The 14,708-nt window shown below is 40.4% G+C and overlaps 1 protein-coding gene across 1 annotated transcript in view; it reads right to left on the bottom strand.

The window, feature by feature from the left end:
* Usp32 (ubiquitin specific peptidase 32) overlaps positions 1 to 14,708 on the bottom strand; it is a 160,752-nt gene that overhangs the window by 69,633 nt on the left and 76,411 nt on the right. The window contains exon 6 of the mRNA XM_059270702.1: positions 1,859 to 1,990. Coding sequence (XP_059126685.1) covers positions 1,859 to 1,990 — 132 coding nt within the window. The remainder of the gene's footprint in view (positions 1 to 1,858; positions 1,991 to 14,708) is intronic.

The following is a 14,708-nucleotide window of genomic DNA, read 5'->3' on the forward strand; positions in this document are numbered from 1 at the left end:
GTTGCCTTTAGCCTACTGGCTATGGGTGGGATAGGACCTCTGTTGGTCTTTTAGGTGTCGAACACACAGACTGCAAGCCCAGTGCCACTTTGAGATCTTTGGCAGCAGTTAACTCGGCAGCTCACACATGATTAGGCCTGTATGATAATGAGTATTCAGAGATGGGTAATACCTGGGGCGTGCTCACCAACCTAAGACAGAACACCTGTGTGGCCTGGGCAGGCGTCTCCATGACGGGTAAGGTGACCTGCTGACGTCCCACGCAACCTAAGTCAGAAGCTCACTTTTTAGTAAAAGGGGGACCTGTAGGGTCCTGACCCCCGTTTTGGGTAACTGTTGCCTTGCTTGCTGACTTTGATCTTGATATCCTCCCTATGCTAATTCCCTGCCGGGTTCCACCCTCCTGAATGCTTAAGGGAAGTCCCTCGTCTGTGTATCCTGCATAATGGGTGCTAACAGCTTAGATGCAAGATTGTAAAACATCTGTAGCGAACTTCTGCCCTCCGGGGTTCTCCCATTGTGCTGTAAGCCTGTATTTAAGACCTCTTCCCTCCTTTAATAAACAGCATTCGGCATAAAAAAATAAAAAATTAAATTAAATTAAATAAAAAAAAAAAAGAATCTATCTACTCTGTGTTTCAGTTTGAACAATAGAGAACTAGGCATGGTGGTACATGCCTATAATCCCAGTACTTGGACTGTCTGTAACTCCAGTCCTAGGGGATCTAACACCTTTCTTTGTCCTCTGGGGCACCAGGCATGTACATGGTGCACAGATATGCATGCAGACAAAACATCCATACACAGAAAATAAAAATATTAAAATTAGAAAGTTAAGTAATTTCAAGAAAAGTTCAAAAACTTAAGTCAAAAAATGGGGCTGGAGAGATGGCTTGCCTGTTTAGAGCAATTGTAGCTCTTACAGAAGACCCAGATTTGCTTCCTAGCACCCACATGGTGGCTTACAATCACTTGTAACTTCAGTTTCAGGGGATCCCATGTCTTCCTCTGACTTCTGAGAGCCCCAGGCATGCATGTGGTGCACATACATATATACTCAGGCAAAACTTATATAACACAAATATATCTTTAAAAAAAGGGGGGAGGTTGAGGATTTAGCTCAGTGGTAAAGTAAGGCCCTGGGTTCGGTGCTCAACTCAAAAAAAAAAAAGTGAAAACTAAAAATACTTTATAATCAGAAACAGAACCCAAGTATTCAGATTTCAAATACAATGCTTATGGCGTCATCCAAAACAATATATATATAGTTTTGTTTTTCAAAACAGGGTTTCTCTGTGTAACAGCTCTGGCTATCCTAAAACTCACTTTGTAGACCAGGCTTGCCTCGAATTCCTCTAATCTCCCGAGTGCTGGGATCAAAGGCGTGCGCCACCACTGCCCAGCTTTCAGAGATGTTCTTATCTAGAAGCTTCTATTCTCTTTTTCAGGGGAGGGAGCAGCAGTGAAATCTTATGTGAATGAAAAACAAGTGGCCAAGGAAGGGATGGATCACAGGAGGAAACCTGGAATTCTGGCCATGCAGTGGCCAACACCCTCTGCAGGTCCTACTTTGCTGACACTCCGTTATATGAAGTGTGTATGTAAGGACATTCAGGTACAGAGAGCTAACTGACACATGGAAGAACATACAAGTAAATATGAAGCTGAGGATCATAACCTTAGTTTCTCTCCTCACCACTATACTACTAAGCAAGGAACTATTAAATCTACAGGAATATAGTTTGTCAGAGTTAAATTTGTTTTGGTTTGAAATAAGATGGATTCAGTCTACTTACTTACCAAATGAACATTTGTTGTGTTTGTGGTTTTTTTTATTTTTTAAAGGCACATTTCCTACCTTCACTCAGAGAAGGGCGAATAGGTGGTGAAACCAATGGGCCAAAGGTTTCCAAATCAAAACGTCCAGTACGGGATTGAGCCTTCAGTAGCCAATAGCGTTTCTCCAGATCAATGATGTCTGATTCCTCCACTAAGAATTAAATCAAACAGATTATAAACTCGGAATGCCCTTCTGAGCCATTAATTTATCCTGACATATGTCTTTTAAGGGCATATTTTCTCAATTAAACTACTAAAACCAATTATGCCCAAAATATACACTAAAAGATAAATTTATCATATTTAAAAACTGTAAGAAAATGAAATCAAAGTAACAAAAGCATGAGATTGTAAAACTCAGAGAAAAAGAAACTATAATTTCTCATTAAGAAGACTGATAAAGCCGGCAGTGGTGGTACACACCTTTAATCCCAGCACTGGAGGCAGAGCCAGGTGGATCTCTGTGAGGCCAGCCTGGTCTACAGAGCGAGATTCAGGACAGGCACCAAAACTACACAGAGAAATCCTGTCTCGAAAAAACAAAACAAAAAAAACCTGATAAAATCTAACATATAAAATCATATACTACTAAGCCATTCTAGTCATTTTCAACCTCCATCTTAGATTTAATTTTTTTACGCATAGCTTCTCTCCTGGTTAGAAAGTAACGACCTCAACAGCAGGCAGGGCTCACATTTAACTCACACAGTCAACACAATGTGTTAGGTAACAAACAGCAAAGTCATGAAAGGATAAATATGAACACAAACTCCAAGCATGGTTACATTTCAAGTGTTTCTGTTTCCCTCCCAAGCAATTAATATAAATTTTTTTAAGCATATAGGTATTTATTCTCAGCTAAATATGGTACTCAAAGTTATTTTACTAAAATAAAACGCAATTCTGGGATTGTCCCTTTAGGGCTATAATGAAATATCAACTGGCATCAGACTTGCCCTCTGGCACTAAATGGCTAGAAACTGCTTACATAACTCTATAAATCAAGCAGTGTAGACACTAGAGAACAGGCAGTGCAGGCCTTCGATCCTGAGATCACAATCAAGAGAGCACTTCTACTGCTCTGCTCCTGCCTGTGCCTCTATCAAGGTGGCAAAGGACAGGGAGTCTCAATACAGAGATTTATTTCACTGTGTTAGGAATGGAGACCACTGCAGGGAGGTTGAGGTAGGTGAAAATTGGAGAAGAAAGTATTAGAAACAAGTTACACAAAGAAAGAATTCCAAAAAACTGTTCAGCTGCACATTGTTTTGGCAGCTAATTTGTGTTCTACAGAGTGAAACTCCCTGAAGCTCACCTAGGAACTGTAAGCAGAAAAGTTCCCAGGCTATGGGCCAGATGGGAGAGGCCACACTACATTCACACTGTCTAGCACTGGGGAAAACACCACCAAGTCTGACAACCTGAATTTGAATTTGACCCCAGAATCCACATAGTAGAAAGAGGAAATGAGTCCTACAAGCTGTCCTCTGACCTACACACACACACACACACACACACACACACACACACACACACACGCATGCACGCATGTAAATGTAAAAGAAAACATGAAAAAAGTAGGAGGATGTGATACAAAACTGAGGTAAAAATTAACAAAAAGGCCTAGAAATAAGAAACAAGGCATGAAAACTATGAGTTATAAATATTCAGAATTAACAGTGGTGGCGCACACCTTTAATCTCAGCACTAGGGAGACAAAGGCAGGCAGATCTCTGAGTTCATGGCTGGCCCGAGTTCCAGGACAGCCAGAGCTACACAGAGAAATCCTGTCTCAAAAAAACAAAACAAAACAAAAAATTCAGAATTAAAGAAATATACTGAGATAAGAAAAGGCAACTATAAAACATAAACCACAAAAAAAAAAAAACAAAAAAAAAAACAAAAATGGCCGGGCGGTGGTGGCGCACGCCTTTAATCCCAGCACTTGGGAGGCAGAGCCAGGCGGATCTCTGTGAGTTCAAGGCCAGCCTGGACTACCAAGTGAGTCCCAGGAAAGGCGCAAAGCTACACAGAGAAACCCTGTCTCGAAAAACCAAAAAAAAAAAAAAAAAAAACCAAAAAAAAAAAAAAAACATAAACCAACTAGAACTATCAAAGATGAAAAATAACATTTATGATTAAAAAATACCCATTAGAGGACTCAGCAGCAGATTAGGGAGGAGACAGGAGTAAAGATGAGTAAATCTGAACACAAGGCCACAGAAACTATTCAAATGGCAGTACAAAGAGAACTCATTAGAACCAAAGTGACTATAAGATAATATCAAACATAAACACAATTGTGAAGGAACCAAAAACAACAGAATATTTGAAATATTTACAATCGAAAATGTTTCCCAAGTGTTTTTTGTTTTGCTTTTGAGACAGGATCTCACTATGTAGCCCAGGCTGGCCTGGAATTCATTATATAGACAAGGCTGGTCTCAAACTCATAGAGATCTAAGTGCCTCAGTCGGCCAAATGTTAGAATTACAGGTGTGTAATATCCTATGTGGCTCTGAAATATTTCTAAATTTGGTGAGAACTAATTTCGCCAACACCTAACCAACTAATTCAAGATATAATCAAATTACTGATAATAAAAAAAAAAAATTCATGGCTGGGATGTAGTTCTAGAGCACATGCCTAGCAGATGTGAGGCCCTGAGTCATATAGCCCTAGCACTGGAAGAGAGAGGGAGGGAAGAAGGAAAAGGATCTTTAAGAACAGTCTGGAATTGGTGGCACATACTGCCAATCCCAATACTCGGGAAGTCGTGGCAGGCAGATCTCCGAGTTCCAGACAGCTGAGGCTACAAGAGAAACTCTTGGGGTTAAGGGGATAGGAGATAGCAATAAGACCAGGACAAATATTACAAACAAAACAAAGGAAATAAGTATATTTAGATAAAAGGGAGCAAGAAGTAAAAAAGGCAAAATACTAAAAACAAAACTGCCAATCTCAATAGTATATATACTATCACAACTGTACTTAAAAATCCAGAAAATACAAGGAACACAGTATTCAACAATAACAGAGAGCCGGGCGGTGGTGGCGCACGCCTTTAATCCTAGCACTCGGGAGGCAGAGGCAGGCGGATCTCTGTGAGTTCGAGGCCAGCCTGGGCTACCAAGTGAGTTCCAGGAAAGGCGCAAAGCTACACAGAGAAACCCTGTCTCGAAAAACCAAAAACAATAACAGAGAAGGGAAACACATTAGTTGGAATCAACATCTATAGAAAAGAGTATGTAACAAACAAACAAAAGCCCAGAAAATGTTCAGGCTCTTACTGCCACAGAAATCCTATCAACCTATCAACAACCTTATGAGATTATTTTGGGTAGGAATTTGGTTGAGGCTTCTGTTGAGGGTGTCCTTGAAACTGCTAGATTCTTTTTTGTTTTTGTTTTTTCGAGACAGGGTTTCTCTGTGTGGTTTTGGTGCCTGTGAACTCAGAGATCCACCTGGCTCTGCCTCCCGAGTGCTGTGATTAAAAGCATGTGCCACCACCGCCTGGCGAAACTGCTAGATTCTGTAACTAAGATAACTACTATGTGTTGCAATGGTGGTATTAAGTAATTTCTAGGGAGTGTCCATAGGCCTCAAATTATTTACTATTTGCCTCTTTAAGAAAATGTTGGTAAATCTTTTTAAATCTTTGAAACTTCAGATTGTAAGAAACTGTGGTGTAAAAAAAAATAACACAAAACATGTGAACTTTAGAATCATGGAGTTATGACACCACAGAGTTTAAGATTTGAGATTTCAAAATTGTGATATCCTAAAACTATAAGATTGCAAGGTCTTTCTCTGTTTGATAAATAAGACTTATTTTTTTTTAAGTAAAGTTTTGGATTTACAGCAATATGGAGTAAAGGCAGCAATTTCAACATACCCTTATTCTCATAAACTTTGTCTTTGACACCTCCCACCAGAGTGGTCCATCTTACAATTGCTGAACATATACTAACACAATTTCACTCTAAGTCCATACTTTACATGATTTACATTAGAGTTCATTCTTGGTGTTGTGTTACTGGTCTGGACAAATGACTTCTCATCTACTATTGTATCACATAGTAATTTCACATTTCTCTAAGAATCTTCTGTGTTCTTCCTATTCACCCTTCCTCCCCCTTAGTTCCTGGGCAACTCCTGATCTTTTTGTTGTTGTTTTGTTTTGTTTTTTTCAGACAGGGCTTCTCTGTATAGCCCTGGCTGTCCTGCCTCCTCAAGTGCTGGGATTAAAGGTGTGTGCCATCACTGCCTGGCTTACTGCTGATCTTTTTTACTCCCATAAGATGTTTTTTTAGTTTTCAGACTTCCTGCAGCCGCAGTTAACATTTCTAATTGAGAGACTAACGGGTGGAGAAGACAGTATTTTCCTTTGGGGTTTCTTCAAACTCAAATCTGAAAAAGGTTTCTTTCAAGTTTGTCTGGTTTCTCTACCTCTTAGCCTAACTATCCTTCACTAGCCTTACCTGGAATCTCAGCATCTGCTCTCAGATTAAAGGCATCCTACATTCCTTCACATCACCTAGGAAGGGCCACTCATGTGGAGCTCAGCTTTGCTTTCGTTTATAGATTTCTTTCATCTACATGTCTTTAGTATCTTTAAAAGAAGAGCATGATTATTTGGTTTATGTGGTTATTTTTCTTTATTATACCTGACAGTAATGGCCTGTTTTCTACTTCCTATCATGAAGTAGAACCTTCTTCCTTTGATTATCATTCCACATGGTTTAGAAAATTTTCACTAGTTCAATAAAACAAAAATCATGAAATATAGAGAAAGGAGAACCAATGTTATTTACATGGAAGTTGAACTCATCAAACAAACAAAAAAATCCACACAACTCAATAGAAGAGGCTGTGAATGTAGCTCAGTGATAGTTTGCCTAGCAAGTGAGATGCTCTAGTTTCAGTCCTCACCACTGAGAAGAGGAAGCTATTCACTAATATTCAACAGCTAAGGATCTGTGAAAGGTCCTTACTGATGACCCTGATGACCTGAGTTTGATGACCAACATGGTAGAAGGAAAAGAACTGACTCCTGCAAATTATTCTCTGACTTGTACACAACCAACTGTGGCACATGTCCCACCCACCACAAATAAATAAATAAACAAATAAATAAATAAACAAAACTTTTTAAGAAGAAAAGGAAGCACAAAATCAACCCCTCAATAACCCCCAAAACAAATGAGTTGAAAACATGCTAAAATACAAAACAAATATACAAAATACGTACTTCCTTTACATAAAATCAATGACATATAAAAAATTTTTTAAAAAACAGCATATCAACACAAATAAATAAACATTTGAGCTGGGTGTGGTGGTACAACCTTTAATGCCAGGACTCAGGAGACAGAAGCAGGTGGATTTCTGTGAGTCTGAGGCCAGCCTGGTCTACATAGTAAATTCCAAACTAGCCAGAGATACAGAGGGAGAGTTGGTCTCAAAAAAATAAAACAACAACAATAAAACAACCATCTAATATATGCAAGGTATAAGTGAGACTTATGTGTGTACAATATGTGTTTGTGTGGTGCAAGTGTGTGGGGGCCAGAGGTTGATGCTGGGTATCTACCTCAACTATTCTCCATCTCTTTTTTGAGACAGAATTGTTCACTGAACCTGGAGATTGTCAATTTGGCTAGACTAGCTGGGCAGAGAACATCAGGAATCATCCTATCTCAGCCTCCCTAGCACCGAGATTATAGGTACACACTACCATGTTGAGTCTTTAAATAATTTTTCATTTATTTAGATTATAATATAATTACATCATTTTCTTCTTCCCTTTTCTCTCTTCAAACTTTCCCATGTACCTCACTCTCTTTCAAATTTATAGTCTCTTCTTTCTTTAACTGTTGGTGTGTGCGTGTGTATTTATGCATGCACCCAGTCTTTTTATGTGGGTCTGGAGACCAACTCAGCTCCTCATGTTTACACAGTAAACACTTTACAACTCCTCAGCCCCATATTCCAGTGGGTTTTTTGTTTGTTTGTTGAGATGGGGTTTTACTTTGTAGCCCTGGTTGTCCTGGAACTCGGTCTGTAGACCACACTTGCCTGGAACTCATAGAGATCTGCCTCTCCTAACCCACTGCTGCTTTAAAGATATGCATCTCTACACCAGGTGAACTGAGTCTAATAAAGAAATGACAGTAAGGGGGGCTGGAGAAATGGCTTAGAGGTTAGAGCACTGACTGCTCTTCCAGAGGTCCTGAGTTCAATTCCCAGCAACCACGTGGTGGCTCACAACATCTGTAATGAGATCTGGTGCTCTCATGCTGTATACATAATAAATAAATAAATCTTTAAAAAAAAGAAAAAGAAATGACAGCCAGACGGTAGTGAACACCTTTAATCCCAGTAGCTGGGAGGCAGAGGCAGGCGGATCTCTAAGTTCCAGGCCAGCCGGGTCTACAGATCCAGTTCCAGACAGACAGGGTAGTTACATAGAGAAACCCTGTCTGAGGAGTGGGGGTGGGGAAAGACTACAAATAGAGTAACAGAATGGAGAGATGGCCCCATGGTTAAGAGCATTTGCTGTTTTTCCAGAGGACTTGGGTTTAATTCTAAGCACCTACGTGGTGTCCTATGACTGTAACTCTAGTTCCAGGAGATATGACGTCCTCTTTTGGCCTCCACAGGAACCAGGAACATAAGTGGTGCACAGATAGAAATGAACACAAAATACCCAAACACATAAAATAAAAATTAAAAAATGAAGAAAGAATATTATTAAAGAAATGAATAACTGAAGAGGTAAACCATGGTCCTATAGAAGCATATCATGGCATTAAATACAGCAGTTATAAGTAAGACATGGTAGTGCAACTTGTAATCCCAACCCTTGAGAGGCTAAGGTGGAGTATGACAAATTTATGGCCAGCCTGGACTATATAGTAAAAATTGGAGGCTAGTCTGGGCTATATAGTGAGATATTATATGAAGGAAAAAATAAAGACTAATTATGGAAGGCTGCACTGGGAGAGTGATATAAGCCAAGACCTGAAGGAGGCAAAGGGAAAAACCAAGGACAAAGAGTCTAGACAGGAACAGTCAGCATGAAAGCTTCAAAAGAGTATGCCTGGCAAATTTCAAGAAGAGAATGAAGGCAGAGTGACTGAAATGGAGTTAAGAAAGGGAAAAGACAGTAGAGGGAAAGGCAGAAATTTCCAGGAATTATATTACATAGACTACTGTAAGAACTTTGGTTCTAAGTGAAAGGTAAATTACTGCAGTAAACGAGCAAAACAAGATTTAGCCTGCAGATTCACTCTACATTAAGTTGAGAAAAACCTGAGAAGCTCCACAACACAAAAGAACAGTTCTCTTCTCCACTAAAGAGAGTGGCAAATACTCAATACACGCCATCAGAAAGCACTGAACTACAACAGATTAACAAGCCCAAGACAGACAGTGCTCAAAATATGGGAAAATAAAAATATAAATAGAATTCTTTTACAGCTTTGCTTCAAGATTTTTGCAACATTGTTCTCCAAGATATTAGCATGGCTTAATTTCAGACACCTTCAGACCCTCAAACCATCTAAACTGAACTACATTCAAAGACTCTCCTCCACTGCTTATCAACATCTGATATAATCTGCTTACCTATTTTTGTTTATCTTTGTTTCTCCCAATTAGAAATATGCTCAAGGCCAAGGTTTTCAGTTTGTTTTGTTCACAGTAATATCCTATTTAGGATAACCAATGACACCACTTAAACATTCAATAAATAAATTTAAGAAATAATAACCATTTGTTGAGTTTTTATTTCATATATATAGCAAAAAAACATAGTCTTGACAATATGTACTTAGGGTTAAGTACACTGACTACTCTTCTGGAAAGTTCTTACCTTGATGTGACCAAATACTCATGTTTATAACCACAGACTAGTGCTGTGCCCAGCCTTCATCAGAGAAACTACTAACTGCAGTAGGCAGCAGTTAATTCAGAAACTCATAACTGGCCCAAGTGCTGAGAAAAAAGGACGGTGGAGTGTCTGGCCCAAAAAGGGACAGCTATCAGTGGATACTGTGGAGGAGAGAATGGAAAGAGTATGAGAGCCAAGATCAGGGAGATGTGCAGCCAAAAGATGTCTCAGGACATAGCATAGCCATTGCATTCATGAACTCCCAGCAGCTGTGGCTCTCTGCACAAGACCTGCACAAGACTAAGCCTTTCAGCAGCACTGCACATGGGTAGGGAACGGAGAGTCTCCAGAGAGACTATTAGCAATTAGAGGTTCTTGAGGGAGGGCATCATCTCTTCAGTGGTGCACCCACAGACAAGTTACCCTTGCTCCACCTTGCACTCACACTCAAGTCAGTGGTTGGGCAAGTAAACTATTAAACTCAATGGGTCATACACAAAAAAGACATAAAAGTAGGCGGCGGAGTTGTTAAGAAGGGTTCTAAAGGGAGAAGGGTGAGTCATGGGAATGGGGAAGGGGTGGCCAAAATGATCAAAGTTTATTATATAAATATGTGAAACTACCACACAATTTTTTTTTTTTTTTTTTTTTTTTGGTTTTTTGAAACAGGGTTTCTCTATCTAGCCTTGGCTGTCCTGGATCTCACTCTGTAAACCCAGCTAGCCTGGAACTCACAGAGATCCGCCTGCCTCTGCCTCCTGAGTGCTGGTATTAAAGGCGTGCGCCACCACCACCTGGTTCTACCAAACAAATTTTAAAGTGTGTGTATGGGTGTGCGTGCACCTGTGCACATAGGTGCTTATGTCCATGTGTGACTGTGTGGAGGCTAGAGGCTGAGGTCAAATGCCTGTCTTCCTATATTCCTCTCCATCTTATTTTGTGAGACAAGGCCTCTCATTTAACCTGGAGCTAAGTCTTCTGGCTAGCCTGGGAGCTAAGTGAGTTCCTGGGAATCCACTTGTCTCTACCCTCTCCTGCTAACACCAGAATTACAGATGTACACCATAGCACCTGCCTGTTATGTGGGTGCCAGGGATCCAAACTCAGGTCTCCATGCATGTGCAGCAGGTACTTTACCAAATGAGTCATCTCATTAGCCTCCTCAATCTTATGTTTTGAGATGTGGTTTCTAAATGAATTTGGATCTTATTTATTTAGCAAGACAGCTGGACAGTGAGTTCCAGGGATCCTCCTGTCTCTACCTCCCCAGTACCAGGATTACAGGCATGTACCACCAAATCTGACTTTTACATGGATGATGGGTATCTGGACTCAGGTCCTCATGCTATGCAGCAAGAACTTTACCAACTGAGCTATTTCTCCAACCCCTAGGTCTTTTATTTTTAATCTTATTATTGTAATTATTGGTATGTGTGCATGGGGGTAGGGAGCATATGGTGTGTGTGGAGGCCACAGGACAATTTAATAGAGCCAGTCTTCTCCTTTTATCTTTATGAGAATTTCAGAAATCAAGCTGAGCCATCTCATCAGCAAGTAGTTTAAGGAAACAGCAAATAAACTCCTATTATAACCTTTTGGTGAGACAACACTATAAAAGTCACTGGAAAGGAAACTAGGTTTTTTTGTTTTGTTTTGTTTTTAAATGTATACAGTGTTCTGCTTGCACGTGTGCCTGCAGGCCAGAAGAGGGCACCAGATCTCATTACAGATGGTTGTGAGCCACCATGTGGTTGCTGGGAATTGAACTCAGGACCTCTGGTAGAGCAGCAGCCAGTGCCCTTAACCTCTGAGCCCTCTCTCCAGCCCAAAACTAGTTTTTTTTTCCCCACTTTCATGATTCAGACTTTATTGCTTATCAGTCATGTCATTCCATACAATTTTGAGTAAACAGACTCTGAGAAAATATACTAGGAGCATTATCGGATGATGGCAATATTGATGAAAGTGTTCACCACTGCCACCATCTGCCTCAGAAAATTGTACAGTTCATAGAAAAAGAGTAAAAATAGTTCACTGGCATTTAACTAGCATTATTCTTTGCAATCTAAGAACCACAATAACTTGGACAAGTGTAATAATCTTTAAAACAGAACAAAACACTTTTTTTTCCATTACAAGATGTTTCTTTAAAAAAAAAAATCAAACAAATCAAGATGACAATAAAAACTGCACAAAAAGAACCTTGAAAATAAAAGATGCCATGGTCTGGGTGTCTTCAATTTCAATATTACTCCAAGAGACAAAATGGGAGTCAGCTTTTTTCAAATGCGAGCAAACTCTTTCACGGTAGCCACACTTACTTTACAGCTCATATAATTTAACTGAAGCCAAGGGTAACTTTGGAAAATCCATGGATACCTACCTCTTAATCTGCTCTTACGCTAAAGTAACTTCTTTAAAAGCTAATTGTTGGTCTACACTACCCAGTACAACTTGGCATTCTAACAACGTTGAAGCACACACGATCATCATAACTCACATACACACAGCAGTAAGTTTTCAGGTAAAACTATAGCAAGTCTCCTCTCCTAATGATTTTAAAAACCAAGCACGGGCCAGGCGGTGGTGGCGCACGCCTTTAATCCCAGCACTCGGGAGGCAGAGCCAGGCAGATCTCTGCGAGTTCGAGGCCAGCTGGATACTGTGGCGGGATCCCACGTGCCAGCCCCCCCATACACCCTTTAGTCGGCTCCGTCACCTGGCGTTTGCCGATCACGCGTCCGGAACGCTCCTTTGAGCGGGATCCCCGGATGTGCGCTTCCGCAGCCCGGTGAGCCGCCTTAATCTTCTCGGCCAGCGCTCTGATGTCTAGTCGGTCACCCCACCCCCACCCCACCCCCCACCCCCCGGGAGACCTAGTGACACAGGCCTGCATACCTTTAACCTTGAGGCGGGAAAATGAAATCTCTTGCCTCCAACAGCTTTTTCTTTTTTTCTTTTTTCTTTTTCTTTTTTTTTTTTTAAACATTGTATTCCTCTGCCTTAGAAAGAGTCAAACCGGAGAGCTAAGCTTGGAGTTATTTTATTTTTTATTATTACAGACCGAAACAAAAACGAGAGCGAGCGAGCGAGCTAGCCAGCAAGAGGTTTTTGCTTTATTTCGTCACTGTTTTTGTTCGCAGGATATAAAGAACAATTAACTACAGTGTATCCTATGTAAAGGAAATCCCCCTAAAGACCAAGGCCCTAAAATAGGCTCCAAATTCCAGGTAGCGTACAGCTCATGAAATACCCCAGGTTGCAAAAGTAAAACACAGCTTGCCCCCAACCCCACGCTGGGAGGTTTCGTAACCAATCTCCTACCTCACCGTTTCAAGAAAATTATCTTACCCAGACAGGCTACTCAATTCTCCTGCACTGCCCTTCCCTACCCTTGGGTACAAAACCCTTGGCTCAGACCATGGACTGCAGACCCTTCTGAACCCCTGGTGACAGTGATCTTGAGATTCCTCTCTCAGACTGTTAAAGTCTGCTGTTGGTGAGGGCGACCTCAATCTGACCTTTCATCCTGTAATTCCTTCTACAAACTCAATTGTTTAGTGTCTAGAATCACTAAAACAACCATTAACATTTCTTCACTAAAACAGAAAACACAAGAGTTCGAGGCCAGCCTGGGCTACCAAGTGAGTTCCAGGAAAGGCGCAAAGCTACACAGAGAAACCCTGTCTCGGAAAAAAAAAAAAAAACAAGCATGTATAACAACAGTTCAGCATGTGAAAGATTTGTATGTCTATTATTAAAAAACTGAGCCATCCCTCCAGTCCAAAACTAGTTTTTTTTTTTTGTTTTTTGTTTTTTCGAGACAGGGTTTCTCTGTGTAGCTTTGCGCCTTTCCTGGAACTCGCTTTGGAGACCAGGCTGGCCTCGAACTCACAGAGATCCGCCTGCCTCTGCCTCCCAAGTGCTGGGATTAAAGGCGTGCGCCACCACCGCCCGGCCCAAAACTAGTTTTTAATACATACAAAACTTCTACTTAAGAATACTGCTTCTGGGCCAGGATGGTGGAGCATGTCTTTAATCCCAGCACTTGGAGCAAGTTCCAGGCCAGCCAGAGCTCCACAGAAAAACCCTGTGTCTACCCTCACCCCCAAACAACAACAACAATAACAAAAACCCTGAAGTACCCACTTCAAATACTCAGCTAACTAGACTTGTTTAAAAGACAGTATTTTTACATTTGTCATGGCAGCAGAAAGTATGCTCTCTGAAGGGGGGAAGTGCATATAGAGATAGGGTGGTGGTGAAGGTAGAGGATAACAAATAAAATAAAGGTATGAATTTGTCACACTAAAGCATATTATTTCATATGCTAGCTTGAAAAATTCATAGAGAAAACAATTCTAAGCCATGAACAAAAAATAGAAAAATCTGAAATTTTACCTAATAGAAGAGTTGGAGCCTGATCTCTAAAATAAGATGTCAATTCTCTACTCTCACCCTAAATAAGATGTCTGTTTATTCTATGATGAAGTGTGGTGACTACAGAAAAAAAATAAATAAATAAAAAACCCTTTCCTTTTTCTCTAGAGAAACACTAGCTGAAATCCTAAGCTTTCCTTAAAGTAATGACTTGGCAATATAAAGTATCTGACCTTAAAAGAAAAGGTGACAACAAAAGCTTTGTTCCCACTTGTATACTTCTCAGTACTGAAATTACAGTGGGTGTACAATACAGAAGTTTCATACACGGGACTGGAGAGATGGCTCAGGGGTTAACAATACTAGCTGCTCTTCTAGAGGACTTGGGTTTGAGGCCCAGCACAAGCATAGTGGCTCACATTTGTCTAAAACTCTAGTCTTAGGGGCTCCAGTGTCCATTTCTGGCCACCAAGACAACCAGGCACACATATGGTACACAGACATACATGTAAGGCAATACACCAATACACATTAAAAATAAATACATAAAATGAAAAAAAAAATTAACACAGAAACATGCTTTAGTGCTGGCATA

Source organism: Peromyscus eremicus, chromosome 8a, assembly GCF_949786415.1.
Source record: "Peromyscus eremicus chromosome 8a, PerEre_H2_v1, whole genome shotgun sequence".
Taxonomy (NCBI): Eukaryota; Metazoa; Chordata; class Mammalia; order Rodentia; family Cricetidae; genus Peromyscus; species Peromyscus eremicus.